At 42.9% G+C, this 16,613-nt stretch overlaps 1 protein-coding gene across 1 annotated transcript in view; it reads left to right on the top strand.

The window, feature by feature from the left end:
• LOC128298678 (uncharacterized) overlaps nucleotides 1–16,613 on the top strand; it is a 36,568-nt gene that overhangs the window by 11,332 nt on the left and 8,623 nt on the right. Inside the window, exons 2-9 of the mRNA XM_053034450.1 lie at nucleotides 8,362–8,418; nucleotides 8,752–8,841; nucleotides 9,462–9,855; nucleotides 9,931–10,061; nucleotides 11,423–11,593; nucleotides 13,145–13,270; nucleotides 14,414–14,890; nucleotides 16,287–16,463. Coding sequence (XP_052890410.1) covers nucleotides 8,362–8,418; nucleotides 8,752–8,841; nucleotides 9,462–9,855; nucleotides 9,931–10,061; nucleotides 11,423–11,593; nucleotides 13,145–13,270; nucleotides 14,414–14,890; nucleotides 16,287–16,463 — 1,623 coding nt within the window. The remainder of the gene's footprint in view (nucleotides 1–8,361; nucleotides 8,419–8,751; nucleotides 8,842–9,461; nucleotides 9,856–9,930; nucleotides 10,062–11,422; nucleotides 11,594–13,144; nucleotides 13,271–14,413; nucleotides 14,891–16,286; nucleotides 16,464–16,613) is intronic.

The following is a 16,613-nucleotide window of genomic DNA, read 5'->3' on the forward strand; positions in this document are numbered from 1 at the left end:
TTTTAAGGGTTAATTGTTGTTGTCCACGAGGAAAAACGACACAGGATATATTGCACCCGGATGACTCCCGGTGGCTTGACGAGGAGCCGGTACGTTTTGTATTTTGGTGAAGGAAAGTGAAACTTTTTTGTGAAAACGGTACACGGCGGCCTTGCAATGTTTGCGAATGACCACCGCAAGCAGAAAAGGTGCCGTGACGTACAAGAAGGGTCACACGAGGCCTGCGGTTTATGTGCCTGCGGGAGTTTTATGTTACTTCGTCAGTACAATAAATTGCATCTTTTCTCTGTATTCCCCCGTGTGACCATGGTGGCTGATGATTATCAACATATGCTTTCGAGTGTACATTTTCAAACACTGGGCAGTGGAACGATGACAAATGAACTACCCTTTTTCGACGTCGGTATGTTGTATTTTGATGTAACATCATCGTTTCATAGATAATATTCATCGTATCTTCTCATTCTCACTGGTGCATTCCCGTAAGCCTTTCGCTTGTGACCAACGATTGGCTAATAGTTTTTCCCCACGATCGAGCGCGCAGGTGTCGAGAGGTCGAAAGATAAAGGTTCACGCGTTACTTGCATCGAGTTGTCCAAAGAAGATTTATTCGAAACGGAGTGTAAATTGAAAGAAATTGGCTACCAGCCCCGCAGCTGCAGGAATGAAGCAATTGATTATGTAATATCTTTATGATTTGATTATACGATCATTACCGATTGTAAAGCGTCATATCCGCCTTCAAGCGAAAGTCTGTCTCCCGGTAGGAAAGGACGACATGATCGTGGTTTGCAGAAGGGTTTACCTTTACAGTCGTTGCGGACGATCGTCGCTGATTCGAGATACGGAACGTAGTGAACGATCGTTTCGGTGGTTGTTTCAGCGCATGCAATGAAGCTGCTTACGGTTTATGGATGGGTCACTGTGTGAAAGTGAAAGCAACTAAGAACTGAGAATAGTGGGAGTCAGTAAGAGATCCTAAGTTATGTTGATCTATGCAAGTGAGGATATGGTACTTACGTTTTGGACTTATTTAATCTTAATATAAAAGATAATAATTGATTCATTAAATACATTTAGTCGAAGATTTTCTCAAAAAACTCTGTCCTCAAAGATGGCACTTTCATCAACAGCCCTTTTTCACATGGGCACCCTTGACAATCCCTTGACAAAGATCGTGATCCTTGGTGGGCTTTGGAAAAGCGAATTAAAAACCAACATCGATAACAGCCAACCATCCGACATGAAGTGTACCCCCTGACTCTGTTTTGAGTGCCCTATAACGGTAAGGTTCAAGTGGTTGATAGATACTGCCCGGTTTGGGACCATCGCTGCCACGGGTCAAAACCTCGACCAGCGCCGTACCATCTCACGTCCATTGGGGCTGCGTGAGTTTTGGTTTGCGTCCCCGGGGCAAGACGCTACAGAGACAACATGCTGCAGCCATGTCTCGTGTTAATCGGTTAAGGTGGGCTGGAATTCCTCTCGGCCATTCGTTGGCGTTTCGATGCCGTGGAACTTGTCATTAGCTTGTCACGTCACGAAAATGGAACCCATCAGCCCATTGTGGCAACGATACGATTTCGATCATCTCTGACACACGACCGACCGCTGGTGGATTGTGGTGTACATTTTTTGCGGTAGGTGGCACCCGATGACTTTTGGGAAGTTCGTAACGATCAGGAAGAAGAGGTTTTTCTTTCTGCGAGGAGATGGGCGGGAGTGTGGCAAATTGTACTCTGTAGTGGCACTGCCGGCAAAGATTGATGATGACTTCATCGTTTGAGATCGTTAGCAAGCGCTTTGATGCAAGTCGAAGTCACCGATGGAAGGAAGTTCCGTCGTAGAATCTCTATCGACCTCTGCGACTAACGAAAAGCGTTGTTTCTTAACCATCGACTTGTTATACTGGCTCTTTTGGGTTGGATTTGGAAACGATTTGGCTTGTAGTGTTTTCTTTAAGCAAATCAACACAATGTATAGGTCAAGATGTGGGCTTGAGGCTAGTCTTTTCGAATGAAACGAAGAAGTTAATTCATTTTTAGTTGCTATTTTCTCCGGCTTTCCTATCAGCGGATGGAATGGATGGGGAAAATGAGGAAGATACTGCTGATGGATCAAAGCCATCAACAACTGATCAGCTTAGCAAGCGATTTGTAGCTGCCATCTCTTTGTGGACTGTGAGGCGCATAGCCTACCTTTAGGCGTTTATTGTACGCTGTACAGCAGGGGTAGTAATTCAGTCAACACACATCAACGCCGACTATGTTTTTAATTATTACGTTATTGGTGAACTGTGAATTATCTTCTGGAGAGCTGTAAAGTAAATGAAATCGTGAAAAGATTATTTTAATTGTTGGATGTTTTCGAAATTGTACTATTCAATTATAGTGAATGTTTAATCAGCTTTATTTTCTGCCCGAATTTATTCGATTTTGTGCATGGATAAGGTTTGAGTGTGTGTATTTTATGATCTTCTTGACGAAAAAAGCTATCTCTTGCCGTAGGAAGTATACCCTTGACTCTAGAACTCTCATTGAAGTAGCAATCTAATAGTGCACTATGAAAGCCTCAAGCCATTCCAGCAAACCATATCTAATTTTGTACTCTGGATGCATATTTGCTGTTGTTGATTGGTTAATTTTTGTGTAATTCCTGGACTAGCACCAAGCTGAAGAGAGATTTAATGTACCGCGAAGAAATTAATGAAGACAAAATGCTATAAATAATGTATTTCGGTCTAGTTCGTTCATTGATCAAAGGTTAGACTAGGGGTAGTGGGAAAAATCAATGATCATTCCAAAGTTGATGTATCCATAGCTCAGATACGCTTTTTAAAATGTTTAATTTTCCCTTCGGAAGTTTCGAAATCTATTCCTCATCCCAACTGCATTTCATTCACAATTCGGTGTGCTGTTGAATGATTTTATGCTCGGGGCAATCGGGTATGTTGTGTTATGTGCAACGCACTGTAATGTTCTACTCGCTCTCCTCTCGCTCTCTGCTGGCCAGCGATGCAAAGATTCTCTCGTGCTCACTGTTGTGTTGCGTGCATTTAAAAGCAGCGGGCGGCTTGTGTCATCTTGCGCCGTTCGCGAGAGCCTCTAAAACTAAAACGGGCTTACGGCGGTCGTAAAGTCATCGTGTGGTGCGATAGTAGTTGTGTGCGGTGAAATAATGGCTTAAGTCGCGACCGCGGCGCGAAATCAGTCACCGTGGTCGTCGTGGTGATCGTACCAGCCTGCCGCGACTCTGGACTGGCCGTCGTGGTACGGTCGCTGCCATTCGCCATCTTCCAGCGCTCCCGGTACGACGGGCACGTAGTGCGTTTCACATTCGCGGTCGCTCCTTTGTGGTGCTACAAGAAGTACGAAGGTTGGCCGCGATAGATCGCGCGCGCGCCCGTGTTTCTTTTTCATTGAAGGGAAAGATCGTGGTTCCGTGTAAGAACAGGCACGCTGAAAGATTGCTGCTGCGATGTGTTCGGTTTAACGTGTGGGTTGGGTTCGTGGAGCTGGGGCAAGGTTGGGCCGATTTGGGCCCATTAGTGTGTGTGTGCGTGCGAAAGAGCGGGTGAGGGAGGGTTCGTGTTATGTTTACTTTTGTGATATTGTTGTGTTGCTTCGTCAGCACAGCTAAATGAGTGAATGTGGAGAACAAAAAAATGAAGAAATAGAATCGATTGCTCAAAATAATCGTGACGCAGTGCTGCGGGACACGGCGGGACATGGGGTATGATTTTTCTAAGTGAGTTCGTGTTTGACAAGTTTACAATTGTCGAGAATTGTGCAGCTGAGTGTGAGTGTGTCCCTTGCATACTGATGATCGGCCCGATGACGATGTGACTGTTGCTGGCAGCTTGTTGTTTTTTTTTGTTATGTTATGTTGGTCGATGAGTTAATAAAGGCGACGTGCACTCAGCTAGCCCCCCAGCACAATGCATGCGTTCGTGGCGAATTCCATTCACGCGATAAGATAGAGGAAATGGGTTCTTGGCCCGCTGGTTGCCAGATTGTGTTTAAAAGTTTCTGTTTGTGTTGGTGTGCGTACGTGTGGACTTTTTGGGGTGGAGAGAATACAGATGAGTGATTTGCCGGTTCCCAAACCTTCCCTTCTCGAAGACCTCAGAGGAAAACATTCAATTTCATCAATTTCAAGTAGCAAACCTTGGCAGAATAGTACGGAAAATATCTTTTAAAGAAGTTCTTGTCCTCCTCTAAAGTAATGTTTCCGCCAAACCACTCCTGTGACACTCTATCGGAATCATTTATCAAATCAAATAGATTGTAAGCTTATATCAATACCAAACAGCAGATCCTCACTCGCACATACTCACTACTAGACGACAGTTTTGCACGACGGTAACACAAAATTTATGTGCGCCATTAAAAAACCCTTGAAAATTATTTTCCCATAAACTGTTTTACCTGTGGTGGTGCGCTGAGCTGATTTCTATCGATCTCGCTCTCCAATATTTCCCCCCCCCCCCCCCTTCCCCGCCACCAGCACCAACATCGTCTTGTAAAAATCTTCTCTCTATTGGTTCGTTAGCGGGCTAACCTTGTTAGCTCCATTCATGGTTTTGCCAATGCCCTACAGCGAGCATAGTTTTGTTCAAACCGCGCCACGGTATCGGATCGTGGCGCGACCTCAATGTAAACCTGTCCCCCGAGAGAGAGATATGGTTGAACGATCAACCAGCGGGGCTAAGAATCGGACGAACGATTATCGATTGCGAACTAATAATTTCGTCCGCCGGAGTCGATCGTTCACAGCGGCGATCGATACGGTTTTGGGTGGAAATGGTTAGTATTTCCATTGGGATTGTATACGTCAAGTAACTTCGAACTCTGTAAATGTGTCTGCGTGGATTAAGGGTTCCAATGATAAAAGGGCAAAGGTATCTTTATCTTGCTATAAGGCCAGGGTCGAGCAAATATGTGAGTAACAGCTAATGTTTACTTGTTTAACGTTAAAATTTTTCTCCCTTTGGTAAACCTTCTGATTCATCCCCCACGCAACCTCAATTGCAGCAACTTTACCAGCACCGAAAGAAGACAATGCCTTAACATGTAACAAAAAGGTACCGAAGACAAAGTGAAAAGGAAGTTGAGGGAACACTTTCGGCACACTTTCCACTCGACTTGATGTGTCATGTTGGTTTTGGGGGGGCGGGCGTTACTAGTGGGTGTGTTTTTTTCGCTTGATCTTTTGCGTGAATAACATTACATCGGAGTTGTCGCATCCGAGGTTTACAGTGTACCGGTAGGTGTCAATTGCATCACGTTCACGCACCATCGCGCCCTGATCATGCGCAAGTTGTGATCTGTGAAGCATCGGACAAGTGGTTCGACTAAGTGACGGAACAAGAAATGGAAATGCTAAGTCAGCTGGATCGCTTCATCGCTCCGCGGTTCTTTGCGCTGGTACGACCTTGGCGGAGGTGATCACATTCTTGAGGACGTTAAACGTTTATGACGAAGCAAGTTTGCGTACGGGTACGCGCGCTCGCGCGCGTGTGTGGGCAGTGGTTTGGGTGTGATGCAAATGAAGCTCGCCTCCAGTTGTGGCATGAACGTTGCGTGATAATGGAAGTGTTGGAACCTGTTCGACGGGGAAGACTTTTGCCACCAGGTCCTGAAGCGTCCTGTTTCGAATTTGCCATCCGAATTCCTAACGAGATGTCCAAACTTTCTACGATCGGCAAATGTTCTTTGTGAACCGATGCATTCTTGTCCATATAAAAATGCATCTGCTTGTAGGGATCACCACGAACGTTAGTCGGATAATCGGTTCGATCGTAAACCCCGCAGCGAGTGTTTGTCCTACCGTATACGGAGCAAAGCCCCTTGTGTGTCACGGGTATCCCTTCCTGTTGGTTGCTATTGGTGTTGGTAGAACCACTTGTTTCCGAATACGCTAATTGCAACATTTAATGCAGCACACGTAGTATTTCACCCACGTGCGAACACGTCGAATGCTAAACGAACGCTCAAAGCTGTGTGTTGCACCTTAGTTCGTGTGAGAGTCGCTTATTGTAAGCAGTTGCACCAACTGCTACGCGACTCTTCTTTAGTTACATTCGCACGTCATAAGCGTCTCTTATTTGTTTGCTGGTTGCATTTCGTCCAACGAATGGTGGGTACGAGAACGGGAATTGAACAGTGCTTTCGAATTATATTAACCCGTCGTTCAGTCGTTGGCAGAAATTGCTGGCACCATTACAATCATCATTAAAATCTAACCCTTACCCAACGGAAAACCCCATACTGCGCTTCCAGACAAGTAGCAGCTCACTAGTGAGCATGACCTATGCTCGCCGATGCTCGCCGATTACGTCAGTTTCTTCAGTGAACTCCACGCTAATCATGGGAGCATTAAAATAAAACCACAAAAAAGTGTTGCAATTCTACAGCTCCATCACGCAAACACACACTCGCTCTCGCTTTCGCTGGCGATCTTTTATGTTGTCTGCTCCAGATGATCGCCAAAGTGAAGGCGAAACAGCATGAGAGTTGTCTGCATCGGTCATTATGTGGTGTCTTTGTTGATGAAACTCCAGCATCCAGCTATCAGGTGGTAGCGGAGGTATGACTATTATTTGACATCCGCTTCATTTGTGGCGTGTAGGTTGAGTTGAAACATATTTAGCAATAATGTACATTCAACTCCAAGAAGTACACTATAACATATATCTCAGTGATGCAGTAAGGTTATGGGTCATTGCGAACCAAAGAGAGATCTCAGTTACATTCCTACCCCTCCTGAATCTCGATTTCTCTATATATGGAGTGGACGGATGTGCAAATGATTGAACAAATATGCAATGATCCATACCAAATCGGGTGGTGGATCAACATTCGCAAAGGTGATCTAATGTTTGTGTATTTTGTTTGATAGTAAGAACTCATCCTGTTTGTTCGCTTCATTGCTGACGGTGGTTCACGGAAGATGTGTGTCGTGTAATCCAGTGCAGTGTGAAAGGTGAATCAGTCTGAAACAAACAGGGCTGAGTAGAAGCTCTCCGCTTCACTGCTTCACGTAGACAAGGGCAGTAGTGAGTGCTTTGCGCCTTATCAAATTACGGTGTAGATTATTTACTGACGCACTTGATTTACTTTGAGCGAAATCAATTCAGTTGAGAAAGATCAGATACTGATCAGTTTTAACTTCAGTCAATAGTTTTTAATTTCCTAATCCTCAAAACTTATCAGTTTTTTTTTTTCAATTTTGAAAACTTTTGTCGTGTAAGAAGGAATACTTTGATATGAATAGAAATGACATTGCCAAACGCAAGCTATCACAATCCACTTAAACCTTTGAATGGTCATAAACAACTCTCAATGTCAACGTCTCGAAATGATCATGACTCAATGGGTGTTAGTGTCGACCGGTGAGTAGAGAAGAACAGGTTGTTTAACATACGATGGGCATCCAACTGCTCCTCCCGATATGCAACGGACGGAAAGAACTGTGAATGTGTTCGTTTGTAGCTAAAGTCTCGCGAATTGAACAAGTAGCTATCTCCTATCTGTTAACATCACGTTTTGATAACTTGAGAAATGTCTGTCTCAGTATGTCGCTGTTCAGTGGTTGCTAGATTACTATACAGCTGTTGTGTGGCGTGGTATGAGATGTATTCTTTGAAGAGCTGAGTGTTATGAGATCATTTTGCCATTTTTTTTTGTTTGGTGTCCGGTTTAGTTAGCAACTTCGGTGGAATTCACACGAACTCACACGAAAGGGTACGGAAATCATTGTGGTACTCTGTAGGAAAAGTGGTAATACTTGAATGCGTGCGCCTGACCGTGCCAGTGATGGTTTTGATCGATGATGACAGTTTCAATGAATCAATGCCCTCAAGCGCCAGCATGCTGACGGATGAAAGTGATCGTATCCCGAGCACGACGCTCGCAGTCCTTCGCGGCATATTAGTGAAATCGTTGTCTCGCGAGAATCTCAGCCTGACCGATCAGCAACAGCTGCTGGGAGAGCGGAAGGCACGCCATGTTCAATTTAGTTTCGGTAAGAATGTTTGAAGCCAGGAAAAAGAGCAGTGTTAATGTGGAAATGCTTAATATTACCAAAATCGCGGCCAAAATATATAAGGAATGTATATATTTTTATTTGATGTATGCATTATGTATTGAAAATACGGCACTGCCGTCATACTATAAATTAAATAAAATAAAATAAATGCATTATGTATCGCACCGTTTGATTAGATTTATCCTCTTCTTAACAACTTCCTAAAAACACGCGATTGATAATGTTCGATTAATGTAATCACAGCCATCGCCCTAAAAGATCATTGTTTTGACTGTTCTTTCTTTCCTTCTTTTTCTTTTATGTCATGCTCAGCTGGAAACAGAGATGCAACCGTACAAAAACAATCAAGGCCGGCTTCAGCCAATAGAGGTAAGTGGCCAAATATGGTCAACATCAAAACATTAAACCGTCAACAGTGGTTTGCCTGGTAAATGATGTCTAGACGTGGGGCCAGAAGCAGAAAATCTATTTCAATACACTTCGGAATGAAGTTACTCGGGAAGCTGGGAAGCTGTTGAAGCTCTTCTGCATATTAAGGCTTTCCGTGCATCCAATTATCAATAACATGTTCGATGCGATGCGAATCATGTTCTATCATGGGGGCCCTTTTGTCCTGCTAATGATAGTGTTTCCTGTTCTTTATATTTTCATTTCTCTCCAACAACATCTCACTTGATCCGCGTAATGAACCGGATTGTTCAGACCGTCTGCATGAACAATCTGTTGCGCACACCCTTCACTGGTTTGCTTGCGTCGGTGATGATAGTGTCGATAACGGTAGAAACCCAGAAGGTATACTATGAGCCGAACTCGATCGCCGCGTACGTTAGTAGCAGCGTAGTCCCGGGGTGTAAATGATTACCATGTACTTGGTATGCCTGGGGCACCCGGGAGACCACGGTGCTACAACGGCAATGCGATTTTGTTGATGTTGTGGCGTGTGCTTGACCACGTGTGCATAATAATAGCATGGTCGGTTTTTTTTTTGCCGTCGATCAGCGGTGCATCCGTTGCTCAATCAGCAGTCCTCCTTCCTTCTGATTTAATTGTAATCGCACGTACATATCAACTAAATCCCTTGTGCTGTAGATGTCTTTAACTAACACTACGAACCATAGATTAAGTAAAGTTTTTTTTTAAAGAGTGCATATAAAAAATTAACTTCAAGTTATAAGGTTGTGATCAAATATGCATGACAAATGTGAAAGCCAAGGGCATTAGAAAGACTAAAATAAACCAAATAGTTTTACGAAGTGATTAGTAAAATGTTAACATTTTTGCTTAGGTAAAAAAATAGTACTCCAATTTTTAATCTGTCATAACCCTCTTCCAAATATCGCCCTGTGTCACAATGCCCGCTGCTCAACTAACACCTAACTCTTTCCATTCTACTATCCATCGCTGCTCTGTAGAATTACAAAAAGAACGCGAGGAACGAATAAAACAGATGAAGGAACGACAGAACGAGGAACGCCAAAAGAAGCTCGAGGAGCTGAAGGCACAAGCGTTAGCGGCACAAAAGTTCCGTGAGCAAAAGGAGGAAGAACGGCGCCGCCGGATGGATGACCTGCGGAGGCGGGAAAGCGACCGAAGGTCACAGGTCGAGGAGCGTCGCCGCGCCATAATCGAGGCCGATAACGAGCGGCGGGAGTACATTCTGCGCAAGAATCAGGAACGCGAACAGCGCATGGAGACGAAACGGCGAAATGATCGAGGTTCGATCCAGTTCGCCTTTGGATCGTCGACGCCACGCATGATCGATACCAGTGACAGTGGCATGTGCAGCTCGTTCTGGGCTCATAGGAGGTATGGCAACTTCGTGATACACTTGGCTAGAGGGTTTTGACGATCATTTTCTAACTGCTGTTCTTACCATTTTAGAGCCACATCCATTACGAACGTAGCGTATACAGGGGCGGCATTAACGAGGCGTAGTTCCGAGCGTGAACTAACCGACAGTGCGTCGAAGAAACGAGCTACCTCCGCCAGTGGTCTCGACCGATCGACCGACGGTACGTATTCTGGATTTGAGATGCCGCACGCATCTGAATGCCGATTTTTTTTTTGGCATATCCCAGCGGAATCTGAAGTCGTAGATGTTCCGCAGTTAGCGTACAACATACCATATACAACGTTGACACCCATTGCAACAGTGAACATTCTCATTAAGCATTACCATCATTCCGAGCGGATGTGGTTAGAGTCCTCATTTACTCGTCATATAAACACCTGAACCGTGAAGAAGAGTTATCGTGTAGAGCTCGTTCTAGAACATTATTATGTTGTTTAGTATGTTAAGCTTTTATAGAAAGATGTTTAGAAAAACGGAAGGCGAACTGTTTTTGGAAACAAATTGACACTATTTGTTACAGTTATTCTTTTCTATAGCATCATCAGTTTCAGCCGTATAGTTTCATCAAATAGGTCTTGATGTCGAGCTACGTTAGCAGATGTTATCCTTGATAGTGTTTCACTGTTTGTTCGAACGCACGCAAAGAGTTTTTCGTCCTCTCTGTGCCCAAAATCGGTAGTCGGTCATCCGTATGAAGTATATCTTATTACGAGCTTTGCCTTATGGTTTTTAGTTTAAACTGCTGCTGGTCGTGGTTTGCTTAAAAGGGCTTTTTATTTAGAAGGGATTTCTGCATTTCATTACTGCAACGTAAGGATACAATTGTTTACGTGAATATTTTTTCGATTCCTAACTAATTGCCCTAGCTAGTTTATGGATCATTCTCCTCTTCGCATTAAACTGTTTGGGTTTTTTCCTTTTCTTTTGTGGACGGTTCTATCTTTTGCTTGATAGCGTTCAATATTGATTAGTTTTCCGGTACATGATACATGATTGTTTATTTGTACTACCATGATCAGATACATATACTTCACGTTTGATTTATTTCTGTTCATCTCTACTTATTACTCATGTTACGCTACGAACTTTTGCTATTCGCCGCTATCTTTCTTTGTTCACAGTGTTAATCTATCTTTCAATTCTGTTCTCTTTCGTACATGTTGTTTACACTATTCACGTCAATGCCATACTTGAACCAAATGGATTTATTTCTTCAAAATTACAACATACCTTCGTGTTTGATGACGTTTATGAAAATGAACTCACAACTCTGTAACTCAAACGGATACTCTGGATGCCTGTACCTTTTTCGTGAATGAATACTCAATTTGTTTTTGTCTTGCTCCGGTTACACGATTGTGATACGAATCTTAAACGTTTCTCATGTACTCACTACTACTACTTGTCGACTACTTCTAAATATTGGTTCCTGCTGGTTGCATCACTAAACATTCCTGTGCCATGTTGAACAATAAAATAACACACCCCCGACGACCCATGTTTGTTCGTGCCCACCAACAGACCAACGGCGAATGTCCAGCTCGATGTACGAGGTGTTCAACTGGACGAGTACCAGCGAGTGTCCGAGAAAGCTAACGTTTTCGCTGGCTGGTTCCGGCATCAACATCGACGATCCTCCAACGGCCGCCGAATATCAGCCGGCAGCTCCGCGTAATTATGCTAGCGGAAAGGGTAAAGCCATCCTTTCGGGTGTTTTTCAAGCCAACCGAAAAACATTACGCCTTCTTTATTCCCTTCGCCTTCTTTTGCATCCTTGTTTAAAAAGTTTCGTTCTGGTGTGCACATTTTGTTTGATTTCATTTTAATCAGTTTCCGCTTCGTTCCTCTTTGTGTACATTGCTCTGGTTTCAACTCCTACTCATTTGTTCTCTTTTGTTTCTTTCGTTGACTATGGAAATGTAACTTTCTGCACTGTTGTATAAATTCGCAATGACTACTGACTCTTTCGATCTCTTCCCACCTTGTTATTTTAGTTACACCATCTGTACGTTTATTTATTTATTTTTTCGTCCAAATTGAAGGTGCTTTATTCTTTCCCTTTTCGCTATTATGTTGAACCAAGTCTTATATTGTGGTTTTATTCGCGTTGTTGTGGTTCCTTGTTGCCGTTGAATGTTAATGTCTTTTTAGCATATTGGCGCCTGGCTTTAGTTCTTCGGTGAAGTGAATGTATTCTAGTGTTTAGTTAGTTTTATTACGATGTCGTTTTGTTGAACGACGTTTTGCTCTCAGACCTTGTTTGGGTGTGGCTGATGTTGACGACTAAATCATCGAATCGTTCCTTTAATTTGAGTTTAATTTAATTTGAAGAGCGTTTATTCCTTTTTTTATGATGTGTTTTCCGCGCCTTTATGCACACTCTTCACCATTTCAATCTTGCACACTTATTTTTCATTTTGCCTCATGTTCCAGCATGTTTGTAAAGAATGATAAATCTACATGTTGTTATGGATATTTTTAACATAATTAATGTTGTTTTGTTCGTTTACATTGAACTACTTTACTTCCTCTAATGATTGATTGTTTGTGTGGGTCGTATGCCCTGTTTAAAGCATGGTGTGTTTAGCATACATGTCTTCAAAAAAAATCCACTGCTATGCTGAATTATTTGATTCAATACTTTGTGCTGTGTTTAACAATTTAAAATTATAGTCGACTAAAACTCTTTGTGTATAAAACACTGTTAATAACAAAATTTCTTTCGTGACTAACGGAAAAATATCGTACAACATTTGTTGCCGTATAACTAAATTCATTTTTGTCTCTTTCTGTCTTTTTCTTTTTCTTTCCATATTTATTTCTGTGTTATTTCTTCATTTCCTCGATTACCGTCTGTCACTCAATCTGTGTCTGACATTTCGACTATCTCTTCTATTTCTCCTCACATCACGTCCAAATTCAACGTTTTGGATAACACACCTATTACCGGGTGGGTGGTTAACGATAAACATTTACATCCTGGACGTTCTTGTCATGTGTAACTCACATTTTCCTTTCCTTTCTTTTCTTTTCTATGTCCTTGTTTTACTAATTTTCTTTTCACGGGTTTTCATGCGGCCACACACTGATTGTTGTCCATCGAAACGATTTCTTCTGGGTGACATTTTTGGTTCCAACATGGTCTCCATCATCCCGATCTCGATCCTCGATCCCACAATGCTCTTTTCTTTCTTCTGTCTCTTTTCCCATCTTTCTATCACTTTCTCTCTGTTTCTCCTGCAGACGATACAGCAGAAATGAACTATCAGCGCACTGTCAATCGTCGAAAGACTGACTTAATGCCTACCATTCCTAGTCCTCGTGATAGCTCTAGATCGTCTCTCGGTACACACACTCCCAGAACACCAGGTAGTATTTTATTGCTTTGGCGTACGCGTCTACTATTTTCTTTAGCAAATTGTTTAGTTGGTTTTGCGTTCAACTTTCGTTTTTCGTACGTTTCGTTTTGATCTGTTGTCTGTTACGTTTGTTTTTGTCTATGCCTGAAACGCTCCATTTCGTATGCAATTTGTTTGATGCAAAATGCTCTTCCGTTTATATTTTACATATGAATTGGCTCATTCTCATTGATATTTGTATATTGGCATTATTATTATGTTTAAATTTAAAAACACATTTTCGCATGAGGACTCACACAATCTCTGCTGCCCTTTTCGATCCTACCCTGCGGATTGTCAAAATGTCGTTTTGCTCTGCACTATTGCGTACGGATAAATATCATCATCGTTGTACCACTACATGCCTACATGCCGCTTATGTTTTGCTTTTGCTTTACTATTTTACTCTTCATGAACTTGTTTGCTTCTGTGCGACGTACTGATCGATTGCCATAGAGGAAATTCATATCGAATGCGTTTTGTTTTGTTCGAATCGTCAATCAACCTGGTTTATAGTGTGCATGCTTGTGATATTTTGCATGTATGAATGGGTTACGCAGTGAATTTATTAAGCTATATAGTAGAACAGTCAAGTATTTGTGGTCCAACTTAAATATATTCCTACCAGTTGCTTAGATATTTCATCTCCATGATCATTCGCGCTCATTGTTCGTTGCATCTCGTGATACGATAGCGCCACCGGCGCAAGACGGACAACATGTTACTGTGAAATGAACGAAATCATTAGAACAAATCATTTACCTTCGTGTAAATCAATGATTTACTTTATTGATTGGAGTTTTCTATGCTTTTCTTTTTTATTCCTTTTATTTGCCTCAAAACAATATATATATAATTCAATTCATCATTATACATTGCTCGTCTTCTGCATGATGATGGCTATCACACAATACACGAAACACAATTACACCGATTATTAACATTCAAACTCATAACCCCACATGGACAACTTCACACACATGCCCGATTACTTGTTACACGTTGCTACGGTACCAATATTGCTACGGATATTGGGATGTTGCCAAATGTCGTACCCTCTGCCTCATCTTCGTCATACATCTTGGACATATTAAACTGCACAACCCAAAAAAAGGCCGAGCATTTTCGATGACGCGTTTGGATCAGTTGGCGCGACCAAGACGGCGCAATGGTGAGCACATCAGCGCGATTCTGGAGCGCGAACGCCGTCAAGCCCTGGAGTTGGAGAACCTGACCCGTCTGTCGCTCTCCTCATCCCGGTCATCTCCAACCGGCAGTGGTGGCAACAGTAAGCGAATGTCGCGCAGCATGTCCCAGCTGGCCGGCAGCGGGGCTAAGTACCGCAACCAATCGCAGGACTCTAATTCTGGCCGTAGTCCCGGTTTTGGCGGTGGACGCAAATCATCTTTCCACTCGTCGTCGATGAACAGTGGCAGCACTTCGCCCATGCGTCGCAACGATACCTCCAAGAGTATGTCCCAGCTGAACACGGTTGGCAGCACACCTCGTATTACCAAAACCGAACGTCTACGGCAGCAGTATCACCATCAGCAACAGCAGCAGCTTCAGAATCAGCTTCTGGTGACGAACGGTGGGTCTCTAGCGTCCTCTGTCTCGGTAGCTTCGAACGAATCGTTGCGATTTGTGAGGTCGCAGATGCGTGTGTGGGATTGGGATCGCATTCTAATTGGGTCACTGCAGCTCTGTCCATTAGAGGATCTTCCAAACATTCTTCTATTAATATACGCGAAGGCATCACCAACGACATTGATGGGTGTTTAGGTTGGCACAGTAATGCACTAACCACAGTTCTCCAGCAAGGAAGCAAACTTCTGTTGCTTATCATTTCGTACGATTAACCCTGCTGCACCTGCTAATAGTTGGTGGTTGTAACTGATCATGTTTCCTTCTTTGTAATGGGAATATTTGAATGATTTCAATGTCCTTTCTGTACGCGTTTGGGGGATTTATTTTTCTTGATGGGCAAGAAGTTCAGATAGTCTTTCGATAAGCGCTGATGGGCTTCTGACTATGGTGTGTTGACAAAACAGTAACTTCACCCACACACATATTCACCTATATACCACGTAACATTATAATGCTAGTAATCAACCTACTAATTTCAAATACTAATAATACTCCAAATACTCCAATTCAAAGTACTAAACTTGTTACATATGCTCTTAAGTAAGTCTGATACCACTAAACTAAACGATTCCAACCAAACAACCATACTATATACTTCATGACACTCACATCTGCTTGGTAGTGTAATGAAAGCTCATCTCACGCCATCTCATTATTATTCTATCATGCCTGGTAGGTGTTTGTGCGTCATAAATATTAACTTGTTTTTCGCATACAATGTGAAATGGCTGTTCTATCGTTAATGCTACAACTGTACATATTACATACATCAACCGCTGCTGGAATGTGCAGTAGAAATACATACGTTTACAGTTATGGTTTTGTGTTACAACATTACAATTACTCGCTAATACAACACTATATGGCTAGACGCATACTGTATACACATCATTACCGTCATCTGATTATTCGATGTTCTCTTCTTTTTCTTTTCATCCCGTCCTATTTAAACTAAAACCCGAAATATCCTTTTTCGATTCGTTTGTTGTCGATAAATACCGTCCATTCCTTGACCCAAATCTGGCGGTTCCTGAACGTGACACATTTACCAAACGCTCTAATAAACAAACGCACAACGCAACAATGTCGCTAATGGTGTCAACGTGTGTCGTTACGTGTGGTTACGCTTAAATCTCAATTGTCCTTGCTTCCGGCCGTTGTATTTGTTCGTGTGCGATGGATTTCTGTGCTTGTTCGCGGCGATCCTCCGGTCCGGATCGATACGCAAACCACTACTCCGATGCGGAATCACTTTCTATGGACGAAATGATAATGATGAACTCTGCGGCTTGGCTGGTGCGGATGGTTTTGGTGTGACTGACGGCGTTGCGCAAACACAGGTCTCCGTTCCGGTGAAATGACTCCTACCAGTCTGAACACTTCGCGGCCCGGCAGTGCAATGTCCAGCTCGACGACCGCGTCCGGTATCGTGTATCGACGAACCCTGCCAGCACAACGTAAACCACGACCGGCTAGTATCGCCGTTACGGGCGTAACTGCCTCTGGTTTGAAGGAAGGTTTGTGTGTTTTTCTGTTACATTTTTAGTATACACATTTTGTCGACGTTAGTGCGCTCGCACCTTAACACGTTCCCATGCGCCAAGCGTCGTAGGATATTTTTTTTTACGGCAAACTCGTCCGGATCCTTACTCGTCCCGTAGGGTAAA

This window comes from Anopheles moucheti, chromosome 2 (assembly GCF_943734755.1).
Source record: "Anopheles moucheti chromosome 2, idAnoMoucSN_F20_07, whole genome shotgun sequence".
Lineage (NCBI taxonomy): Eukaryota > Metazoa > Arthropoda > Insecta > Diptera > Culicidae > Anopheles > Anopheles moucheti.